The sequence below is a fragment of the Sceloporus undulatus genome, chromosome 5 (genome assembly GCF_019175285.1).
Source record: "Sceloporus undulatus isolate JIND9_A2432 ecotype Alabama chromosome 5, SceUnd_v1.1, whole genome shotgun sequence".
Classification (NCBI taxonomy): Eukaryota; Metazoa; Chordata; class Lepidosauria; order Squamata; family Phrynosomatidae; genus Sceloporus; species Sceloporus undulatus.
In genome coordinates this window covers 174,380,307-174,405,286 of record NC_056526.1, presented here as the reverse complement: position 1 = coordinate 174,405,286, position 24,980 = coordinate 174,380,307, and the positions used below count along the sequence as shown (strand labels likewise).

General features: G+C 40.1%; 1 protein-coding gene across 2 annotated transcripts in view; it reads left to right on the top strand.

Annotated features, from left to right (window-relative positions):
- GRID2 (glutamate ionotropic receptor delta type subunit 2) overlaps positions 1–24,980 on the top strand; it is an 845,491-nt gene that overhangs the window by 590,086 nt on the left and 230,425 nt on the right. For both annotated transcript variants that reach the window (XR_006104285.1, XM_042470711.1), the window contains exons 8-9: positions 8,848–8,949; positions 22,553–22,750. Coding sequence is in view for 1 of the 2 variants with exons in the window: in XM_042470711.1 (XP_042326645.1) it covers positions 8,848–8,949; positions 22,553–22,750 (300 nt within the window). In the remaining variant the exon portion in view is untranslated. The remainder of the gene's footprint in view (positions 1–8,847; positions 8,950–22,552; positions 22,751–24,980) is intronic.

The window sequence follows — 24,980 nt, the reverse complement described above, 5'->3', positions numbered from 1 at the left end:
CATCATCATCATCATCATCATCATCATCATCATCATCATCATCATCATCAATTTATTTACTGTATTTGTTTTAGCAGAGAAGGCATATTGGTGATTTCCCAGACTAAATGTTGAGTTGTTTCCAGATTGTGGTTCAGGGTACTTTACAGAAACTTAGTGTATTTATTCCTTTCTATTCCTTTTTATTTCCATGCTTGCATGTGAAGTAATGGGAAAGCATCTCTGAAAGACAACTTTCCCATCTCTGTCCATCCCATTCCTCTAGCTCTCCCCTCCAGCCTCAGAAGGGATTGGCATGTAAACATTTCTGAGTGATAATGGTGGTACATTCCAGAATGCAATATTACATATCAACTGTCACCTATAGCCTTGCCCTGCATTGCAGAGCTACTGTGCGGAGTTATCGGTGTTTTGGAGGTGTTCTCTGTTCTGGCATAATGATAAATCTAACAAGTATGTCTGTCCAGTAAGTGGCTAGGGCAGTCCACCTACCACTATTAACTGCTGTTATTACCAATCAGATGGGAAACCTCCCTTTGTGAGTGGCACGTCTAAAATTTGGAATAGTCAAGTGAGAGTTTTAACTTGATTGAATAGAAAGCAGAGAATTACAGGGAAAATCTTGCATGAGATGGTGAAGAATGAATACATTAAACCCTCTGTGGTGGTAAGCTAGGTTTTGTTTTGATGTTATGGCTCTATTAACTACATGATATACTGATACTCCATGAACATTTTTTTCATCATTTTGTAAACACTGAAAGAAGAGAGAAAATGCCACTCATTTTCATTACCACCCTCATAACTTTTGCCTCACTTCCTCCACCATACCAGTTCCTTCTGCCCATTGCTTTCTACATTCTGGGTGCCATCAAAACCCAGCTCATCTATCTTAGACTATCCAAGATACATCAAGATTAAAAAGAAAGGGAGGAAGAAAAGCCCAGACCATAAATCTACATTTCCTAGGAGAAATGTGTCTCACTGGTATTAGGCAATCTGGCTGCCAATAGCCAGTGATTTGCAGCTTTTATACTATACATATGTTAGCCAGATGTTCCTTATTTTAAGGGTTATCCATCATCCTAAAGGGGTTATTTCTGATCTCAGAACACTGCAGTGCTGTAGAACAGATGGACACTACCATGCCTTTGAACAACAGGAAGATGTGGTACTGCAATTGTTTTCTACTTCTTCTTTGTATTAGGACAATCTGCAAGTCCATCATTGGTTGTATCGCCTTCTATTTTCAAGGTACCCACCCTCATCTACATGAGACTCAGTTCTATCTTCATTGACTTGAATGTGCACTCCATTTGTTACAATGGACCTCCATTTTTATTGGCATAAATTGGACTGCAGTCCAAACTTTTTTGGGAGTTCCTTGCATCATGAGCAAGAAGACAAAATACCTCTACAATTTCAGGAAAGGAAATACAGATGGAATGTAAACTAGCAAAAGATGTAGCTCTGTCCTTCACCACAAGCTGCAATATACATATTAGATAGTCATTTTTCAGTCAAGAGAATAATTTAAAGAAGAGAGCCCTAAGCTCCACTTTTGTTGCTCCCTAAGTTCCCTGAGTCCCCCCCCTCCTGAAAACCAGGCCTCAAGCCCACAAATGGCTTTGTGAAAAAAGCACAGAAACTCCTTACTACACTACACTCCCTCCCAGTACACCCTCCAGTGTGGTAGTATACAAGGCAAAATGATATCTGGAGATGGTGTGATGTCATGTGTGGACTTCATTTTCATGTAAACAGGCATAGGGTGATTAAGGCCTGTTACAGACAGCCAAAATAAAGCTGCTTCGAGTTACTTTGGAGATATGGTATTTCAGTGATGCATGAGTCCTAAGAGTCTGGAAGCTTCACCAAAGCTGCACTCCAGTTCTTAGGACTGGAGTGTGGCTTTGGTGCGGCCTTTGGACTCTTAGGATGCATGTATCATTGAAATACCATACCTCCAAAGTGACTCGAAGCAGCTTTATTTTGGCTGTCTGTAACAGGCCAAAGAATCTTTTAATATAGTGTGTTTACTGTATTTCTATCCTTATTGTTATGTTTTATTTCATTTTGTGTTGTTTTAAACTAAGTGTGTTTTATTGTGTGGGTTTATTTAATTTTTGTAACTATTGTACATCAGCTTTTTAGTTATATTTTTAATTTGTTGTTGTTGTTAACTGCCTTCAAGTGGCCTCAACTCATGGCAACCCTGTGGATGAGACATCTCCAAGCTGCCCTATCCTCCACTGCCATGACCATGACCTGCATAATTGAGTCTAGCCATCTGGTGTGCAGTGTTCCTCTCTTTCTGCTACTCTCTGCCTTTCCAAGCATTAATGTCTTTTCAAGTGAGTCATGCCTTCTCATGATATGGTCAGTGTACAACAGCTTCAGTTTCATCATCTTGACTCACAGGAAGAATTCTGGTTTAATCTGTTCAAGTACCCTTATATTGATAAACTATTTTAGTTTAGTGGGATATAAATTAAATTGAATTAATTTTGGTTGGTGTATGGGTTAAACTGGAGGTCTTTTTAAGCACTGTTGAGGGGGAGTAATTCAAAGGAAGGCTGCAGGGAAATTAGGCTCAGCACAATTGCACACCCTGATCTAGAATAAGGATGTGTGTCTGCCTCCACCATGGCTCCAAAATTGCAACTTATAAACATCTGAAAGTCAGTATGCATACTAGGATTATCCTGAGGGTATGCACCTATCAATTATTTCATTTAAAAGCTTACTACTTGGTTTAATTAATTAAAATTGAAGGTAGCTGCGGGGCTCCTTTTTATTAGAAGGTGATGTTGATTCACTAGGTGAAAGACACAAGTTTCTCAGGAGTAAGATAACTCCTTAGAATTAATAGGTATCATTAAGAGTAAGGGGACTTCTCAAGAGCACTTTTGGTCCAAATTTCTGTAGCAGGTTTGAAGTGGGACTGTTGAACATCAATATGATGAAAAAACTCTTCATTACTGATCTTTTCTTGCAGGAACAACACAGGTCCTGTTTGTGTGTAAAACAGGTGCCTGGTAATCCCATGACTTTTCCAAGGAATTCCAAATGTATGCATGTGTATTTATCTATCTATAAAGTGTGTGTGACAGAGTGGAAGAAGAGAGAGAGGAAAGAGGAAGAATTTATTCTGGCCATTATGTGTTTCCTGTCTATACCAACTTAGCAAGGAGAAAGGATTATTGAACTCAATGTTTCTTACTTCTAAGAAGGCATAAATACAGCTACACTGGTCACTGACATTTTGAAAAGAAACCATTTTTTGTCAGAATTGGGAAGCCTTTTGCACATGTTCAGATCCAGTTGTTGTTGTTTTTTTTTTTGGGGGGGGGGGCATTTCTTGAAAGAGAAGCCAGTTTCTTTTGGAGAGAACAGATACTCTGTAGAGACATTATTGAATTTCTGTCATTGTGCGATCATTACTGGTAACACTCAGCCTTTTAAAACTGTATCTTTGAGTGTACAAAACCCCTTTTCCTACAACAGCTCAGTAATCATTAACTTCAGCTATAAATCAACTGTTTAGGTTTTCTTTTCTCTCTCTCTCCCTCTCTTTCTTTCTCTCTCTCTCTCTCAGTATTTTCTGTTTGCGTTTCTAAAATTAGATCTTGTACTAGTATATGTTATTGTGATATGATTATCTTCAATATAGTATGTCTGTATAGAGACTTACTTCTGTAAATTTCTCTTGCTCAGAGGGGATGTGTACATGGTAATTTGAAAGCAACTGAGTGGAAAGATGCTTGCTATACCTCTTGAGTGCTGTCCAGCTAGGGGCATTTTACTTGATAGGAAAACCTAGAAGTGTTGGTTCCATATCTGGTAGAAGTAGAAAGAATATTAAAAATATCCCCCCAAAATGATCAAAACATGTATTTTAAATGTTCAGAAACTCTGAAGAGGAGAAGTCTGGACTGATAAGAATCATCACAATTTGCGAACTTATAGTGTACAAAATTCATATGTGGTTGTTTTGTGTGGAAAACAGCATTTTCTGCACAGAAAGTATAGAAAATGATATTTTTATACAAATACTTCTGGCTCAGAAAATGCTGTGATTGGGGATTGCACAAACTACACACATCTCTTTGTCACAAATATCTGTGTCACAAATAATATTTCTGTGAAGAAATACTATTTTCTGTACAGAAAAATCAGCCATGGAAACCCATGGACAAGTCAAACTCTCTCAACATCAGAAGGAGACAAAGGCAAACCCCCTCTGAACCAATCTTATCCAGAAAACCCTATGACAGGGTCATCTGGGGGTTGCTGTAAGTTGGAAATAACTTGAAGCCAAACAACAGTAGTATAATTGTTAGAAAACCCCATGACAGAGTCGCCCTTCGTTGGAAACAACTTGAAGGCACACAAGAATAAACAAGTCCTGAATTGCAAGTAGAATTTGAAAACTATTTTCAAAGATAGAAGAGTTTATTCCTGACGTTCTTCTAGAACATGGCCACATAGCCCGAAAAACTCACAAAAAATGCCAGCTATGAAAGCCTTCGACTTCATATTTTCAAAGACTTACTTGCAGCAGGGGGAAAATGGCTAGATAATGTGTTGCTTCCTTCAAGAGGAAAATTAGTAAAGAATTATATCTCTATTGGCTAGCTGTCTATAGTGTCTCTCTCAAGCATAGAACCAATGCCTGTGATAAGATACATTTACTATAATGTGCAAATCCTACATCTAACCTATAATAAGATCCACAGACCTCATAGGTCTTCTGAGCTCTTAACTGTAAGTGCAAATCCTTCTTTGTGTATCCCAGCAGAGGTGAGGGAAGCAGCGATTAGCACTCCCCTCCCCCTTGTATCCTGTTTCCATCTAGGCCAACTGGCTCTGACATTTTTTAACTGAATATTGAACCTAGAATCCCACATATATTGAGCTTCTGTTTTCCTATTGAGCTACTGTTCTATCTCTGTTTCATATATAAAGAAGATTCTGCTGGGAGATTTTCAATGTTCAAGACATGAGAGGGCATGCAGTCCATTTAAAAATGGATCTCCAAATACAGTCAGTCTTTGCCTTCCCTAACCTAAACCTGGGGCTATAAAAGGAACCCTTTAACCTAACAGCACAGAAATTAAATGACTAAAATCTCCAGCTAATGTTGAACTAATTGCTTAAATTAAATTAATGCATCTATAACTTAAACATCCCCAGGACTGACTGGATGGAGTGGGAAGGAAAAGGTTTGATGTTTTTCTCTCCTACCATGGTCCCAACAAAAATATTTTCTCTCACACCACTTTTACCATTTTCAAAGAAGCTCCAACTCAGAACTGAATAGAATGGATGGCTGTAGATGAAACAACATTTAAGTTTAAGGTTTAGAGGAAAATGCCAATAATTATATGCACCATATGTACAGAGATCTAAGCCCAGAGAGGGAATAAGAGGGAAGGAGAGGGAAATGGTTAGTTTCAACCTACCCAATAGAGATCATATCTAGAAAAAGTTACCTCTGTGGGCCACAATTCCCACTAGCCATGTTGACATGGCAGTAGTATAGAAAAGTAACTTTTCTAAGCTCTGATGGATATTTTGTGCATTGGCTCCACCAGCATACAAGTGCATAGCTACAGCCACACATCTCAAGGGCAGAAGCAATGTTATACTCTTGATCCCTAGAAATTAAGAGAAGATTCCTTCATGCATATACAGTGCACCCTTCCCTTATGTGGCAGATTCATTCTGGACCCCTCCGCACAAGGGAAATACCACGTAACAATGGGGCTCGTCATGTGCCCGTAGCATGGGGTGATGCTTTTGCCTCTTCCGGTGCACAGCTTTCAACCTATGCTGAAAGCTGTGTATGGCATGTCCACATATTATGCAGGCACACTGTAATATAGAGGAGGGTGCAGTGGGAGGCACATGGTAAGGAACCTTTGCCCTTCCAAAAGTTTTGGACTCCTCCCACAAAATCTCAGGCAACATGGCCAACAGTAATGGATTATGGGAGCTACAGTATAAAACATCTGGTGTGTGGGTTAAAGTTACTAACACCTAGCCTTCAAATGGAAGGCCTGGGGGGTGTGGTTCTCTTGGAGATTATGAGAAGAGGTCCTTTGGAGTGAAAAAATGTATTTGCATCTTTATAGCCAACATCTGTATAATAAAATTGACATAAAGGCACTTAAAACAGACATTAGAAGGCATTTTTCTTTCTTCTTAATTTATTATATTTTCATCTGGCTGATAAATAAGGACTATTTCACCACCACTACACATCATACATTATGTGGTGATGTTGGAGCTGAGCTTCCATCCATCCCAGCCAATGGTATGGAATGGGAAGTAATTTCAATTCAGCTGGAGCGGTACATATTTCCTAACCAGACTTAGAACAACTCTATGAGGCAAGGTCTAAGAATTCAGGCCTGGCATTGACTAGTTCAGGGACTGATTATGATCAAATTAAGGCATGCACTTTATAGCAGATATGATTACTATACTTGTTCTGGAATGAAGCATTCAAACCATAATCAATAAGTGCTGATTAATAACACATACCACAAGTAAACAACTCCAAGGGCTGAAAAATCAATGTTATGTTTTCTTGGCACTCAGCTAGACATTTCTCATAGGCAGCCGTTGTTACCGGTAAATGCTAAGATTAAAATGAAAAACTAAAAGAATATATGAAAGAAATGTACCTTTCAAACAGGGAAATTAGATCGAGGCTAAACTTTGTTGTCTTAGCTCAGTAGTATCATTTAACAAAACAAAAAATCCTTATTAGAATAGATTAAACTGGAAAGTTAATTATATAAAAAGTACACATTAATGAACATAATTAAAAATGGACTTTCACTGACCTCCAAAGGGAACAAAGGCTTCTTGCAAACTTCACAGGGTTTTACGTTTGGCAAGAAGAGCACAGTATCTGCAGTAATTAGACTTGCAACATGTTTGGCTATGCTAATTAGATCTAAGTTCTAATTAGTTTCTTTATGTAACTAAGAATGACACAGTGGTGAATGAATTTAATGTGCTTTTGCAGCTCAACCTAGCAGCTCCATTTTCTATCACTTTCTTAATTCAGGAAACTTGGTTTTATTTCATCTGTAAGATTACTGTGATTATTTCTTTTATGTATCTGTGAACCTTTTAAATCTGAACGCTTGACTGTCCATAAACTATTAGTATAGATGGACAAATGTATCATATATGTCAGCTACCCCATTCACGCATAGGGATAGGAAATAATTTCACTAGATTTGGCAGTCTCAATTAAAGTGATGACAATGAGGATTTCCAGAATTCTATATCAGCTATATTAATACTTATTTACTTAATTAAGTTAAGTGTATTTAACTAAGTAACTTCTCCTGGCCCACCCAATCCAGACCATTTTTTAAAAAAAGTGTCCTGCATTTCTTTATATTGCCCAGAGAAAAATATTTGAATACAAAATATAAGTGTATATGTATAGATGTGTGCAAAATATATGTATACAAAATACTCATGCATGTTTGCTCTCTTTCTCACTTACACACACACACATACACACACACTGCCAAGCAGCAGACAAGTGCTTGAAAAGAGGATACAATATATGCTTTACCAAGAAACACTAAAATTATCAGAGAAATTCAATCAGTGCACTTATCCAGGGAGATCATACCATTTTTTGCTCAGAACAAGTCATCTGAAAACACTCTGGAGAGTCTGTAGAAAGAAGGCTAAGTAGAATTCAGTCAGGCCTCCAAAGACTAAAGGCCTTTCCAGAAAGAAGAATCATTGTAAAGCCAGGGGGAATAATGAGACAGGGAGTTTCACACCTTCGGTGAGGCCATAGAATATATTTTCTGTCTTGTCTCAACCTGTCATGGGTTTGGGGAACATAAACAAAACCTTTGTAGAGGATCTGTGACAGGCTTGTATGGTAGAAGATTATTCTTCAGGTCTCCACTCTGGTTTGTATACAATATAGGGATATGAGTTGACTGTGATGGGCTTTTAATGGTGTGCTGTTTTGTTAACTTTGAAATATATATATATATATATATATATATATATATATATATATATATATTCTATCTTTTCATGAATTTTAAATGGTTTTAACTCTATAGACTGTATAATTGTTTAACACACAAACACATGCATTTTGTTGTTGCTCAAGTAATTTCTGCTTTATGGTGACTCTGTGATGGGATTTTCTTGTCAGGTTTCTTCAGAGAGGGTTTGCCATTTCCATCCATCCATACACACCTTTATATATTTATTACTGGTTGTTTAATTTTTCAAATTAACACCTACACAAACTGATGTTTTTGTATGCTTTCCATCTGGTTTAGTTTTGTAAGATGATTTGGGAGTCACCATAGTGTAGCTATAGTTTGGTAAGTAGGTTTGGGAGCCAGCATTGGACTAGGACTTTGGAGACCAGCATCTGAATCCCCACTGTCACACACATTCAGCCCCAGAGGAAGGCAATGGCAAATCCCCTCTGAGAAAATCATTACAAGAAACCCTCATTATAAGTTTGCCTTAGTGTCTTTGCCACAAGTTTGAAATGACTTAAAGGCACACAACAGCAACAGCAACAAGTTGCCTTGAGTTTTTTGGTCATGCAAAAAAAAAAAAAAAAAAAAAAAAAACCCAAACAAAAACCCAGCAGAATGTAAATGAATAAAATTATTAACATTCATATTGGTGTATTATTTCATAAGGAAATGCAAACGCAACAAATTTCTTTTCTATTCTTAATGCAAAACATACACCTACAAAGTACCTATACTTTATACAAAAGGAACTGATCATGAATAATGATCAATGTGGTGACACAACTTTTTCTGTTTTTAGCTGGGCTGCTGGAATCCTGTCACTGGTCTTAATGGATCCTTAACAGACCGAAGGCTGGAGAATAACATGCGTGGAGTGGTTCTTCGTGTAGTGACAGTGCTGGTAAGACAAATCAGATCTTTTTTTTTCCTTTAAAAATGTAACCATTTCTTATTACAGTCAGCCCCCCCCATATCCATGAATTCTACATCCATGGATTCAATCATGCACTACTTGAAAAATAAAAATTTCCAAAAAAAACCCCAACTCTTTTATATTAGGATCTCCATTTTACTACACCATTGTATATAATGGGACTTGAGCATCCATGGATTTTGGTATCCATGAGGGGTCCTGGAACCAAGCCGCAGCAGATACCAAGGGCCCACTGTATAATTTATTGACAAATTCAGGTGAATAGTATCTTTAATGAAAATATCCCAAGGACAGTAACACCATACTATGGTGGAAGCATAACACAGTAAAAATAAAAAGTTATTGACAATTGAGTGTTGTGCCACCAAGCAATACTGGATCAATGGGAAACCTGGTACTACCCCACCACCACAATAATTATTTTACAAATAGAGATGATATTTTGCATGGGCATTAAATGCATTATTCTGCTTCTCCTAAAGCCCTCTGCTAAGTTGTGTGATCTATGTGGATTAACTTGAAAGGGTGAAGCAAAATGTGCCTGTGAGTTCAAGCTCTGATGCGTAGAGACAGTCGCTCTCTAATTACAGTGGCAAATTGATTGCAGTTTCATGCAAATTGCTGCACTCAGAAAATACTAAAGATTATGTTAGAGTATATTATGTTACTTGAGTGAAACAACAGCTACTCTCTTCCCCCATAGCTACGTTTTGGTTTGGTCCTCTGGCTGTTTTGGATCACATCTTGGGCACGCTGCAAGGGCTGTAAAGTTGATTAGGAATAGTACTCTAGGCCCCTGGATTCGATGTGTCAGTGATCTCATCCAGCATGGCTCTCCTTATATTCCTATGTTCCATTGCTTGGGAAATTCTTCTCTTATCCACCATTCCTCCTAGTATGTAGCTTATTAGCAGAGATGGCTTTTCCATTTGCTATGATGGGGAGCTGACTTCAAACAATGGAGCATAAAGGGCAGTAAATCTTTATCCCCTTGTTCATAAAGATATCCTTCTTGGGTAGTTGTGCTGCTTTTCTGAAGATCTGCCTTTGCCAAAACAGGTCTTAAAGCCAGGCTCTCAGCAAATCCCTCAGAGCCAAATATTTGACCTTGTCTGCATATGTGGGGTAACAGTGCTAGTGATTTCAGCAGAGAGCCCTCTGTTTTGTTCTCTGTTTTGTTTTGTTATGGAGGTGTCTGAGGGTGGTAAGGAACTGAGAAAAATATCCCTTTATATCAGAGGTGTGGATACTGCATCCAGGGCTTTTTCCATGGCAGTCCGTTCTTACTCAGAGAAGTTCAATTTAGCATCTCAGCTTCAAAGTACATATTTCTTCATATACCTGCAGGAGAACCAGATCAGACTGAAACTTGAGCAAGTGAGAAGAGGCTATTGTTGTTTTTAAACTCTTCCTTCCCCAGCCATGACCTTGTCCCTGAAAATCATCCTCCTACACATGTGTATTGGGCCAAAGGTTTATAGCCTCAGCAATTCTTGGTTCAAGCTGCAATTAGCTTTAAAAATGTGTAGGCCTCATGTATCTTGCTAGAAGAATGAGTCAAAGAATGAGTGATGGTTCACAGGTAGGAGGAGGACATTCCAGAGAAAGGGAGAGATAAGCGGTTGGGAAATTGATGGAAATGTGTTTCTTGAGTGTCAGGAAATGCAAGGATTAGGAGAATCCTAGAGGGGCAAGAATCTTTGCAGTTCAGAACTGATTCAGTGGCATTGTATGGGCAGAAAACAATTTCTTGCACAGACAAAAATATTTTATATGCAGAATGCAAGATGGCACCCAGGGTGCCCAGTAGGGTTTCTGAGCATGTGGATGCTCAGCCCCCATGCCAGTCTGTCCAGGCCCATTGTCTCCATCTCAAAATGTGATGGATACAGGTAGAATATTGGGGGCTAGTCTTGTGGACATGGCTCTGCTCTTCTTTTATGCATGTTTTGAATGCTTGGAAGAATAATTTTTGAATTGGATTAGTTTGGTCATTGTCACAGCTTGACATGGTGTCATCAAAAGACTAGCCTCCCCTGTTCCTGCTTGTCCCTCCACAAAGAGGTGGCCCAAGATATTTTCTTGTCCATAACATAGCAAATGGTATTTCTCATTCACCCAACTCCAGATGCATTATATCCAAAGCTAAAAAAGAATTGTTTGGCATACATGTTAATAGTTTCCATAAGTACTTATTCTCATACATGTAGAATTTAGAAACATAGCTGTGTTAGTTTGGAATATCAGTATGCAAAGGTATCTTTTAACCCTTTTGAGGCTTACTCAGAGAGAAATAAAATATTATTATTAACTGAGCAAAAGAATTTGTAGCATAAACTTTCGTAGACTTGGGCCCTGTATAGATGGGTCCTTTGCAGCGCGTCCATGACATGCTAGGGTTGCCTCGGGGTGGTGCATGCACATGCCCCACAACCCTAACACATCATCAGTGTGCTGCAGTTGTGCAGTGCTATACAAATGGTGTGTGCAATGATTACATCGCAGCTGTGCCGCCTACAAATGGCGCTGCGCAGCTGCGACGTCATGGAGCTGTATCTGGCACTTTGCGGCGCCACAAAAAGGAGCTGCTTTTTACAGCTCCTTCTGTGCTGCACAACTGTGCAGCATTGTTTGTAGGTAGCGGTGCTCCTGTGCAGCAAAGAGAGGCGCCAATGAGGCACCTCTTTTTGGCAGTCTGCACCCCGCCTTGGTCTACTTCCTCAGATGCATGGAATGAACTGGTAACCAGGAATGAACTTTATAACTGGATTGCATGAATAGCCATAAAAATGCCAAACATGTGGGTATGTTGATGAAGAGACACGTTCAGTTATAACTGTGGTCAGTGAGGGACAAAGAAAGAAGGAAAGATGTTGCCTAAAGTCAACATGGTTGACCATGTGAATGGTGAAGGGAGTTTTGGAATGTGGTGTGTACAGGCTAGAACCAGTAAGATAGCGAAAACACAAGAACCATTTCTGACCTTTCATAACACCCATGATCTTGTTTCCGAGACAATTGCCTCATTGTGCCTAATGAAAGGGTTGGTTCTGCCTTCATTCACTGAACACCTGGAAGGGGGGCAGTATTGTGAGCAGGGTGATGGTATTGGCCCTCTGATGTCCCCTGGCCTCCCATTCCAGGCATATACTGGACTCCTGTGAAAGAGTTCCAGCTTAAATAACTTGCAATTCTGTTTTTCAGTTTTGCTACTTGGCAACAGCAGTTCATTTCAGGTTTTGGGTCTTTCTGGTTTTAATAAGTGAATTGTACCTTTTCCTCTAAATTAAACTAAACTGGAGCAGGTAACTGCAAAGTTAGAAAGTAGTATTTATAGGTTTGTGCATTCGAGCTAATTTGATGTTCATCAAAGTAACATCACAGCAGTGGTAGCTGGCCTTTGTATTTTGTTTTATACTGATTTGAAATTAAAATAATATTCCTGCAATGAAACTGTTCAGTGAATGTTTCCTATCAAAAGAAATTCAAATTAGTTTCTCGTTGTTTTTTCCCCCTGCTTCTATAATTTCATCCCTATTTTATTGTTTCAGTTAACATGCCAGGATGCATTCTTCTGGCAAAGAACTATATTATGAATATTTAGTCTCTTTGATACTCATGCACATAGGAGAAAGAAATGCACCATTACTCATCCCAATAGAGGCTGGTATTATCCAAGAAAGAGAGAGATTTGCAAGTCCAGAATTTCACAGACAGCAGATTAGCTCCTCCAGCACCAATCATCTCATATGTGCAGGATGTATTAGCAGACTTTTGAACCCTGTAACAACTTTTCTTTTATGGATGTTGTAATTTAAAAGTCAATGAAAAACACCTTCCAGATATATATTTTTAAAAACTACTATAAAATGTGCTCTTCAGGGCATTTATATGTGCAATTTTTTTTTCTGAATGAGTGAGCATAGATTCAGATAAATGTGGATAGTGCACACTATCACTTACCTTCCTTTGGATCTCTGCTGCATTGGGGGAAATTGGAATTCTTCCTATTGCAAGCAAGTGATGACACAGAGTGGGTGAAAAAATTGCTGAAGAAACACAATAGAAATCCCATGAAGCTGCATTCTCACAGTCTTAATATATTAAGAGATAGGCATCATGCCCTGGTGAAGACCTGCTACAGTAAAAGTAATAAACAGGTTTATATAATTTGCCTAGAAAATGGTACTACTCTGATGTTCTTAATGCTGCCCAGTGATATAGTGCTGCCCTGGGAATCCTTTGCATGCCATGATGGAAGTGACACATTTTGAATAACAATACAGGTAGACATTATGTGCCAAAGAGTCCAAAAATGCAGGCAGCAATCCATATCCATCAAGAATACCTCTTTTGTAGAGCCTGTTCAAGGCCAAGCTGCTGCAAACTGTTTTGCATTATGACAGAATTAGCTCACAACTACTGTTCCTGGGAAATCTATCCTCCCATTCCTTGCTTCAGTGAGGAAGTGAAATGGCAGATTATAGCCTGAATCTTGTTTGTCCCAACCAGACCCATTGAATTAATGGAATTTACATATTTGTCTGTTTCCCAGATTGGTAATACAGTAAATCAAAAGATCTACTCTAATTAAGATTAATTTCAGGATTAAGACCTGTTGCACCATCTGAGTGAATGCAAAATTCTGGAGCTTTGAGCCCATACACCCTAGCTGTACTACAATACCAATGTGACTACAAGTTTCCATATCTCAGGGTGCAGGATGCATCTTCTCCCAAATATGGTGCATATGTTATTTTTCCATACTTTACTCACTTGGGACTGTGGCATGAATACTGAAAAGAAAAATATAATACAAGTACAAGGGAGAGTGACAAGGGGATCTCTTTCTTTCCTTATCTCCTTGTCCAGTTAGTAGGCCCTCAAGTTAAACTATTTACCATGTTGGCACTGTTCTTGTGACTTTCGTGACATTACACATTTAGGACTCAGCAGCTTCCTTCCTCCAAACTCCTTAAGGGTTTGCTTTCATGGTTATGAATTACTCACTGCATTCAAATTGTGTAGGATGAAACCTTTATTTCACCCAGGGATAAAAATTCAAATGTTATCATTGCATTAGCCTCTCAAAAAGATCTGAGTTGCCTTGGGAAGAGGGCAGTATCTGTCACTTGTTACTAATTTTAGCCTGTATTTATGCTGTTCATTGGTTTGGATCTCTTAGTTGTCATAAGGGATACTGAAGGTGTATACAGTGTCTATACAATACTGAGATGCTAACACCAAATTAGCATATATAAGATGCCAGCTGTCTTTTAAGAAATGGGTAAACATTTTAAGCCTGAGCTAACATTATGTGTCCAATTTTGATTTCCATTTGTGTCTCTCTGTGATGTGTATGTGCATTTGACAGCACTCTTGAAATCATTCCTGGTTTTCACACGTCTAGATGTGAGTTACCAGTTATGGAGACCTGTATAGACAAAAGACTCAGTCTGATTCTTCAGACGGGGTTTGCCATTGCCAGCCTCAGATGCTGAGAGAGTGTGACTTGCCCAAGGACCCCCAGTGGGTTTCATGGCAGAGCTAGGATAGAAACCCCGGTTTCCCAGTGTCCAGCACTCAAATGACAGCCTCTTCCTGAGAAAGATATTCCAAGTCTCATGTGATGTCTGAAGAAATGTAAGAAGGGATGGGAAAGATTTGTTATAAAGTGACATAGAATACTAGAGTAACATTGAATAAAGAGATGAACTGTGAACAGTTATGACATTCAAGGCCTTGAAAGCAGTCATTTTCACTATTAAGTATACTAACTGGTTACTCATTTATTTCATATTTTGACTTTAGGCATCTTGAAAGTGTAAGTTTTCTCAAAATGCAGTGGGGCCCCCACTGCAGTGATTCCCAGACATTGGTCCTCCAGATATTTTGGGCTTCATCTCCCAGAATTCTTGTCTGTTGGCCAAACTGGTTGGGGCCTCCGAGCACTGAAGTCTAAAACAACTGGAGGACCAAAGATTGATCCACTGTATACAATCTATATTTTAGTCTAAAGAAGCTATCCAAAGTGCAGAGCTTATTTTGGTAACCTTGATAGTTCCTTGAAAGTTCCGACTTGAACATGTAGTGGATTTACTGCCCATGTTACATTGGAACCTCCATCCTCCACTGTCAATATGGCAATTGCAAGGCTCAAGTTTCCTATAACATATAGTTGGCACATTATGTTCTCTTCCTTCCTTTTATTCCCCCACCCCCCTCAGAAGAAAAGGCAAGACAGGATGAACAATATTTTCCCAGCAAAAAACCTATGAAGATTTTTCTTCGTCGTCTTGAAATGTTGGTAATTTACAGCAGCACTGATAAATGGGCTCATTTTATTGCTGGATGAATAAAATCATCATGAGGATTGATGCATGACAGAAGCGCTTGGCTATTTGCTATTCTTTCTAGTCACACCAGGCCTTGGATTGGAAGCTGTCACTAAATATGAAATATGCTTCAAGAGATTCCTGGGAGGCAGTCATTTTTAATTTAAAACAGATAACATGCAGTAAGTAATATGGGTTTTCAAACCATTGGCACTTCTGAAAATAATACCTCAGGTAATCCAGTATCTAAGAACTAATTACTTCCAAAGCAACAGCAGTTTAAAAGTTTTCTAAGACCATTTTAAAGGTTCAGAAGAGACTCATGGTTGGATGAACCATCCTCTTTCCTCTCCTTTCTTTTTTGGGGTGTGAGCTAGGATAGGCCATAATCTCTTTGAGGCTGCATCAATACTTCAGAAATAATCCAGGTTGACACCACTTTAACTGCCATGACTCAATGTTGTGGAATTCTGGGAACTGTTGTGTAGGCACCAAAGCCCTCTGACAAGTAAGGCTAAATGTCTCAGAAAACTACCGTTCTCAGAATTCCATTGCATTGAGCGATGACAATTAAAAGTGGTGGCAACCTGGATTGTTGACCAACCCCAGAAATAATGAGACAAGATACAATAATAAAACAGACACCAAAACATGAATTGAAATTGTGCCATTTTATTAACTAGCACGTTTGAGACTAACATCTTTATTATAGCATAAGCTTTCACAGGCTCAAGTCCACTTTGTCAGATGCAACGTTTTCTTTAGACATTGTACTACCTTCTTCATCCCTCCTCTTCATTGAATGTCTGTTGCTCATCATCTCAAAGGACATGGATTGTAACTCATTTCCAGAGCTTGTCAACATCCATTATTCTTGAAATGAGCCAGAAAATAAAATAAAAACGACACATTTGCATGCATGCAAACTAGTGTGTGTGTGTGAGAGAGAGAGAGAGAGAGAGAGTTTGTTGGTAGGCATGGAGTGCAAACAAGGTTTGCAGGATAAGTTTGAGAATGAGTGTTACTGTAGACAGTAACTTCTGAAGACAGGACTTCTGTCTTTTGATAACATGTGTGTTCCTCATGCAACAGACACTGAATAGTGAGGGAATGACTCCACCCAACTTACCAAGCCGGTGTTGTTGCTGGGGCGGAAAGGGCGGCTCTTTTGCACCGAGTACTGGGATTACATGTCCCAGCTTGCATTGCAAAAGGGAAGAGGTCATGATTGGCTGGCTCGGACCCCCAAGCGCTGCCTATTGGTGAAAGGGGCCTGGGAGGTGGTGCCTCCGCTCTTTCCAGGCCACCTATTGGTGGGCGGGCCTATTTAAGACCACATTGTGTGCCATCGGGTGACATTTTAGCTCTGCTCTCACACCCTCCCTCCCTCCCTCCCTCCCCCCCTCGGCAAGGGTGTTTTTGTCACAACTTTGTTTTAGGGCAGCAGCATAGGTCCTGGATCTGGTGGGCATGGTTTCCAGGGCTCAGTAGCCCTGGATCAGGAGGCCATTGGATCCAGGAGCACTGAGGGCAGGCGGTGTGGACATTGTGGTGGCCACATCAAGTGAACATCTCCCAGTGACTAGCTGATTACTGGAATATGTGACAGACCAGTTCATACAGTGAGCCCGCACCACAGGCAGGCTCATTATAGGTGGTTTTCAGCTTATGCTGAAGCCGCCTGGGAGAGGGGAGAATGTGCGGCACACGTGCATGGTTGCATGGCAAGCACGAGCCCCATTATGTCCAATGGGGTTTGCAAAAGGTGCACACAGCCGGGTGCATGCACGGCTGCAAGGCGAGCGTGAGCCCCATTGGATATAATGGGACTCAAGCATACGCACATTTTGCTTTATGCAGGGGTGTTTGGAAAGGATCCCCCTTTGGAAAGAATCCCCCTACAGTGCAAGGGTCCACTGTATATGTGAGAGGGCGTTTCCATTGCTCCTACGTCATCCCAATACGGTCGTGACCAAGCAACCTTACATCAATCAACCGGGGTGTTGATTGATGTTTCCAGATCCAGACCTTATGCTTTGGGCCAACCGTACCCTTTGTGCTGTTTGTTAATATAGTTGTGGCCTTTTGGGTGGCTTCCTTCCCATAACAACAAAACAGCCTACTCTGAACTCTTAAAAAGGCTGGCAGGCTTCAGATCCAGTGTCCCGCTCCTAATGTTGACAATATGAATTACCTTACATGCCAGTCTGGTCAGCTTTCGTATGGAACATGGAGGGATATACCATCTTGTCCTTTCCTTCAGGCAATGATTTGCTTTGACTAAGATCTGGCAACCTGCCAACTAAGGCCACAACTAGAAGATGCCATTGGTAAATAGTCTTCTGTCTAAACAAAACTGGTAGAACTGCAAGATTTGGTGCTGTCTTTATGTCATGGAGAAAAGGAACATAAAACAATCTTTCATAGAGCTCAGTTTAATGGATTTAAATGTCAGTGTTAAAGTATATGCCAGTATGATCAGAAAAATATAAAGGGCAGCCACTGAAGTCATTTTAGATACTCTGTGAATACTAACCATCATCCTAATTACCTGATCTCACAGTTTCTTTTAGCAAAAGTGCATAAGGTCATGCATTTGAAGACCTGACCTTATGGAGTGCTCTAAACTCTAGATTTCATTTCCAGTTCTCACTATCAACATTTGTCCTTCCCTTTCTTCTCTTCTCTTGCATATGCCAGTGTTATACTGGTGTTATACACTGGTGTGGGGGCAGCATATGGCCATGGGATACACACGCTGACTGCTCCCATGCGACCCCCATGCCAGCCTCATCCTGCATGCCCAACCACATGGCTGGGACATCATAATAGTACTCCGTTGGCACAGCGTTAGACATGCTGCACCAAAGGAGCACTGAAAAGCTGTCACCACGGTGGCAAGGGCACCTTTTTGCTGGCAATAAAGGGAGCACCATTTTGTTATTCTTTTTAGCACTGACAAAGGGCTGGATTGGGGCCACAGCATGCGGTTGCTGCAGCCCTGATCCAGCGCTGAAAGGGGCAGCAGGATGCCACTTCAAAGGGGCGGTCTGTTTAGCCCCTTACATATATAGGATCAAATATAGAAATTGATCTAAATAAAAAATTTTGTCTGTATGTATGCTGCAACAGCAAGGGAAAACAGCTAGACTGATTGGGGTGTTTGGGACAGTCTGACATAATACACACATGTATTGTTTACATGAAATTCTTTTTGGAAATCCCATGGGTGTACCTATGGAGAGAGAGGAAAAGAGGGCATTGCCCCTAGAAATAAGAGTTCTGCTCCCAACCCATTAAATTTTCCTTCAATTCCCAAGTTTCCAGAATTGCAGAAAGTGAGATACTGAAAATCACTAATAACTAGAACTTTTAAATTTGCTGTGTTCACATTCCTGTGGTGAGTTTGCGTGCCCCTTTTCTTTGGATGGCTAAACTGTATTGCTAAATACTCAAGAGAAGTTTTAAGTTACTGCAATGGTAGAAATTCAAGGACTGACAGTATGTTTCCTGCAAGGGTCAGAATTCTTATTTTGGAGGTCAATGCTCACTTTTCCTCTCTCAGTAGCTACACCTCTAGGGAATTCCAATTCTCCTCTCACTTTTTTTTAATTCATAGAGTGGCATGTTTTACAGCTGATTGAGAGAGGCAAGTTCTCTCAAGGGCAACTGAAACTGATATACAGTGTGAGGAATGTTTGACTACCCAGAGTTAGCGTATTCCTCCTCCCAAACAGTTGAAACTGATCATTAATCGTGATTAATAGTTCTGCTAAGAAACAATTGGTACAATAAATAGTAATTTAGATAGTAATGCAATTAATTTTCACCATAGTGGGGACAACTGTTATGATAGTACCTGAGTGCCCACCTTGTCTGCTATCTACGTGCCATCTGTTGACAGGCAACTTCAAAACCCCTTTCTCCCTTCTTATTGGTCTTTATTTTTAAACCATGTAAGGGAAGATTATAGAACAATGGTAGCCAGCAGCTTCCCTGTCAATTGGGTGGTAAATCAACTCCAGATTTTAGTCTAAACCTTTAAAGCAGGTATCAAGCTGCTCCTTTAGGCACCTAGTCTTGGCATAGGATTCAGCACCTTGGATAGCTCAGACCCTAATCTGAATGGATTGCCTACCCAACTGTCATGGGAGAAAACTACCTTCTCTGGTATGGTGTGCAGTTTAATCTCTTCTCTCTTGCCTTTGTGATTGGTGAAAACTATGCCTATGATGAAAGTCTAGAGTGCTGGAGGGGCTTTTTAAAAATATATAGTAATGAAACAGTCCAGCAAGCAGAGAGAAAATATTGAAGGAGAAAAGCTCAAACTGAAATTGTAGGATGTGCTGCAGGGTGCAAGGAAGATTGAGAATGTAGCTGGTGAAACATTCCACCCTGTCCCCAGTATTTGAATTAGCCCTTAGAAAGCTCTCATTCTGATTTAGAAAGCTTCTATGAAAATATCACTGGGCTCTTACCCCTCCTTCTCACCCATCTCTAGATAATTCCTGCAGGGAATGTGAAGGTGATAATTCTCTGTGGTTCCTCAGCAGGAAGCCTGTGAACAACAATCAGCACAAATCATTCCTGCACATTCCCTATAATTTGATGAGAGTGTTTGTGCTACTATTTAGCAATCTGGTGTTACCCTAACTGAACTCATGCCCTCGAGAGATAAAAGTGTCAGCATATTTTCAAGGATGGGAAAAGGCCCAAGCAGAGACTCACTGCTCAACTGTCACTTTGAATACCAGTTTCCCTTTCCTGTCATACGCAGTTTTCCTAACTGTAACAGGACAGGTCTGACTTTTATTCTGATCATCGTAAAACACATGAGATAGAAATAAAATAATTGGACTTTCTTCTCCACACACACAACACAGAGAGAGTGAAGGCAAATGAAAAGGATTTTGCTCTTTCATTCTGCATTTATTATTGGTCAATATATATCTTTCTTTTACCAAAGATTGGAAACAATATACATTTGCAAACTGTCACAAAGGCATTTATACTGTCTTGGGTAAGAGGCTTAACATGGGCCATCTTAATTGGTTTCAGAGGGGGAAAAACAAGAAATAGATTTTTGGAACCTGAAAGAATAACAAATACATTAAGAAATATGAGTTGTATGAACTTTTATCCACACACACTGCTATTACTTATTTTATCCACATGCACTGCTATAATAAAACTCCCAGAATCTCCCAGCCAATATGCCAACCAGTCTGCTCCCCGTCTCTTCACCATTCTATGGGCCAGGAAGGCATGGATATTGTACATACGTGCCTCCTAATCAGTTTTTTGGCTCCCATTACCAGATTTTGTTTAAAGTCAAGATGATATCTACTGTGTGAGATTCCAGTAAACTGGGAGTATGGGGCCAGGGTTATAAAGACTCTCAGAAATGTTAGGACTTTGTTGCAATCTCAGTGATATCCATGAAACTTAAATTTGGAGCCCAGTTTTGGAATTTTGATCTCTCTCATATATATATATATCACTGGAATTCTGTTGGTTAGTCCTAACTACAGTAGACTCATTAAATCAGTTGTTTCATGATAGGTCATCACATATGTAAATCACATGAATTCAATGGGTCTATTCTGGCTAGCACTAGCAACAGAATACAGGTCATAGCTTGTACTAAAATTAAGAAGCCAGTTGTGAACTAGACTGGGGTGAGTTCCAAGGATGTTTATAATGTGGTCTCATTTGACCTACTTTAGGTTACTGGTGTAAGCATGCTTTCTTGGCTCATTCCATTGCAATTCCTTTTGCTGTGACTAAATTGCATTCTGGAATAGAAATGTACTAAATTTCAGTGTTTACTTCTCCATGCAGCATTCTTTCTAGGGGCTCCAGATAAGGTCTTTCAAATTACCTGTTTCTTGATCCTAACTGAAAATAATAGAGATTGAACCTAGGACTGTCAACATGAAAAATGTTTCCTCTGACATAGAGTTATGTTACAGGCCTGAAGAGAAAGAGCCCTCCCCTCCCTCCTTCCAACTGTCATCTTCTGGCCTTAGATGGAGCGAAAGGACAGGCCCAACACCATCGGGCCCAGCCTCGGTTAAGGAAAAGAGCCCTCCCTCCAGTCCATCTGCCTTGGTCCAGGCCTCAGAGGGAGAGAAGAATGTTGGACCTGATCCCCTCCCCCCACCACCATTCCCTTCTCTTTTTGTGTCGTGTCTTTTTAGATTGTAAGCCTGAGGGCAGGGAACCGTCTATTATCCCCTCTGTTGTAAGCCCCCGGATAAATAAATCCTATTATTATTATTATTATTATTATTATTATTATTATTATTATTATCCCTTTCTGTCAACCCATCATTTTCACTTCTTCAGACCATCAGTTCAAAATTCACCAGTACAGAATTTGTTGTTGCATAGATTCTGGTATGGTAGTCATAAGCAAGAGTTAGCTGTCCATATTTGTTGGACAGCATCCCCATTAGTCCTAGCAACCATAACCAGCAGTGAGAGATGATGGGAGTTGCAATCCAGCATCATGTGAAAACTCACAGATTGGTCATTCTTCACCTACAGTGTAGCAACACTTTTCAAGCTCATTTGAAATGTTAATTTCTTCAAACATGGATTACTTGTATGTGCTGTGGTGAAAGTCCTCACACCTTCACCTGCCATCACATATATTCAAGAATGTTTAGAGTGAACCACAAAGCTGTATGAATGCTTTAAATGGTCTTATAAATCAGATGAGCAATTAGCAGTCACTTTTAACTGACTGAACACAAATTCTGAATTATGAGCCACTATTATTTAATAACCCAACAAGTGATGTGCATAAATCTTTGCTAATATAAAAACTGTCTTCTCCTGAAACACCCTCCTTTCTCCTTCCAAACAGATCTGGGGAATATTGTGCATAATCTACTTGAACTGATAAACTATAGAGATAAAAACAGGAGGGGGGGGAGAAAAAGTCTTCATTTATTACAACAGATCAGATTTATTGCGTGAGGGACATAATATCTCCATGAACAGCATTAATTAACAATTTTCTTAATATGTTAAGCATGTAGTTTTTTTCTGCTTCAGTAGCTTAAATTTCAAAGTTCCACAAATACACAGGAAAGTAGAGAAACACCCAGGTGCAAAGGAAAGAACAGAAAATAAGGATTTTTGAGAAGACTTCAACTTTGTATGTAGTAAATGTGATGCACTCTGTTATTACGACCACCCCTAAGTGCCTATCTTTCTTTCTTGTATAGGAGGAACCATTTGTGATGGTGTCAGAAAATGTTTTGGGGAAGCCAAAGAAATACCAAGGGTTTTCGATAGATGTGCTGGAATCTTTATCCACCTACCTTGGCTTCACATATGAAATTTATGTTGCACCAGATCACAAGTATGGACGCCCCCAGGAAAATGGATCTTGGAATGGACTGATAGGAGAACTGGTATTTAAGGTAAGGGTGCTATTGATTGTTGGTTTAATACATACAGAAAGCATTACAGTTGTCCTTCCTTATTCACAGCTTTGGTACTTGTGGTTTTGATCATTCACAAGATCAAGACTACCACGTGCATGTGAACTCTGACTCCTCTCCATCCCCTCCCTGCTGCTCTGTAACTGGCCCAGCTGAGCCGGCCACAAGGTGACCTTCCAAACTTTTGCAATTCTAACATCCTCATCAACATAAAAGAAAAATCCCTCTCATCCCTCATCCCATTCCTCCTTTCCCTCCTCTCACCTCCACTAAACCAGAAAAAAGCCCTCTTACCTTCCATACTTTGCCCAAGTTTACATTCCCGTTTCTAAACCTTTCCACTTTCAACCTGATTAGGAAAGATCCACTTTCTTCTGCCCTCCTCCTCCTCCTCCTCCCTCTCCCTCCCAGGCAGGCAAAAGCAACACCCTTCCCTCTTCACTTTGCCAGACTTTGCATCCCCCTTGTTTCCTCTCCAACCCCTCCCTGATGCTCTGTAACTGGGGGGAAGGGTTATTCACAATTTTTTTTTTTTTTTTGGCATTCATGAGGGTCCTTTACCCCTAACCCCCGTGAATATGAAGGGACAACTGTGTATGTAAATATCTTCCTCATTTTGGAGTCTCTTGTAATCTAGAATCATCTAACATAATCCAGTTACAATTTTTGCCTCTCTATCTTTAAAGTATAGTCCATTCTCAATAATAGCTGACAATTTTCTGCTGTCATTGGCAGTGGAAGTGGGCAGTCTACACAAGGTGCAAAAGTCTAAATGGCCTTCTGCCTCTGCCCCTGCCCCAGAGTCACCTCACATATCTTTTACTCCACTGGGACATTGGGTAGATTGTCTACACTATCCAACTATCCCTATGGAGTTTCCTGGGTCTGTTGCCACCACTGCTGCCACCACCCTCACTGCCAACTTCAAACCCAGTTTCCCTCCTCTTCCCTTGGCAGCATCAGCTCTGCTGGCAGTCCTGGCACTCTGAAGCAAACAAGCAATAGAAATAGCACTCACATTTCTATGCCCCTCAATCTGTAAACCAATTGCCCCCAACAAGCTGGGTACTCATTTTATCATCCTCCGAAAGGATGGAAGGCTGAGTCAACCTTGGAGCCCTGGGACTGAACTCACCATAGCTGCAGTTCAGGCATTTTAACCACTGTTCCACCAGGGCTTCTTACAAGGTATCCAGCATGTGATCTGGGTGCCTTGTCTTGATGCAAGCAGGTGAAAACTGCTAGCAGTGGCACTGGCAGGAGGAGGGAACCTTTGGGGGGAAATTAAAATAGTAGGGGTGGGAGTTCAAACTCCAGGGAAAACTTGAGTTTAAAAATTCCTCAATAAAGAAGTATACCCTAAATCTGGTATAGATTGGTCTGTGTGTCATGTCGCATTTTTCCACCAGATTTGAGGGAGTGCAGATTTTTAACATGTTTTTAAGTACTGTAGACAACCACGGTGACTAAAGGGACTGTAGGGCACAAATGAGGCAGAGCCATGCTATAGCAGGCAGTTTGCTTTTACACAGAAAATGTTGACACTTGGTTATTTCAAGTGAAGCTAAACAGGAAAAAAACATTATGTGCCATGTTGCAAAACATCGGGACATGTTCTGCTGATACAACACAGACAACACTGAAATAACCATTAAGAAGAAGTGTGGTGTAGCTTGCTTGCTCTTTATTGGTGAGTTTGCTTGTATGTCATAGGCTTTTGTTGCTCAATTGGTGCCACTACATGTTTTTTGTAAGAATTATGGATAAAGTTGGTTTGGTTGTATGCTTTGGAACCTGGGCTACAAAGCCAGAACTCACCTGGCACTGTGTTGTTAAATAAATGGCTGAGTGCAAGTTGCTATCAGATTTTATACATGAACCTTAAAGGGTTAAAAAATTCACCTTCACATTGTTCTTGGCTTTTCATGGAGTGGGTGATCACAAATGCTTTCTCTCTACAATAGAGCAGGTGAAGGGAGAGAAGAAAAAGCTTTTAACAGAACACAGGCAACACTAGTTTAAGTGGAAGAAAAGGCAGGGCAAATTGACTATTTGACAGGAGAGTTTTCTTCCTCTGTGTTCCTTACACCCCCTGGAGAAAAAAAAAGATAATTGTAATGGCACTTCCTATTTCATACACAAAAAAAGTTTCCCTCGGGTGGAAAGGGCCAGTTGGGGTCATCTCTATACCTTAACCTGTTTGAATATC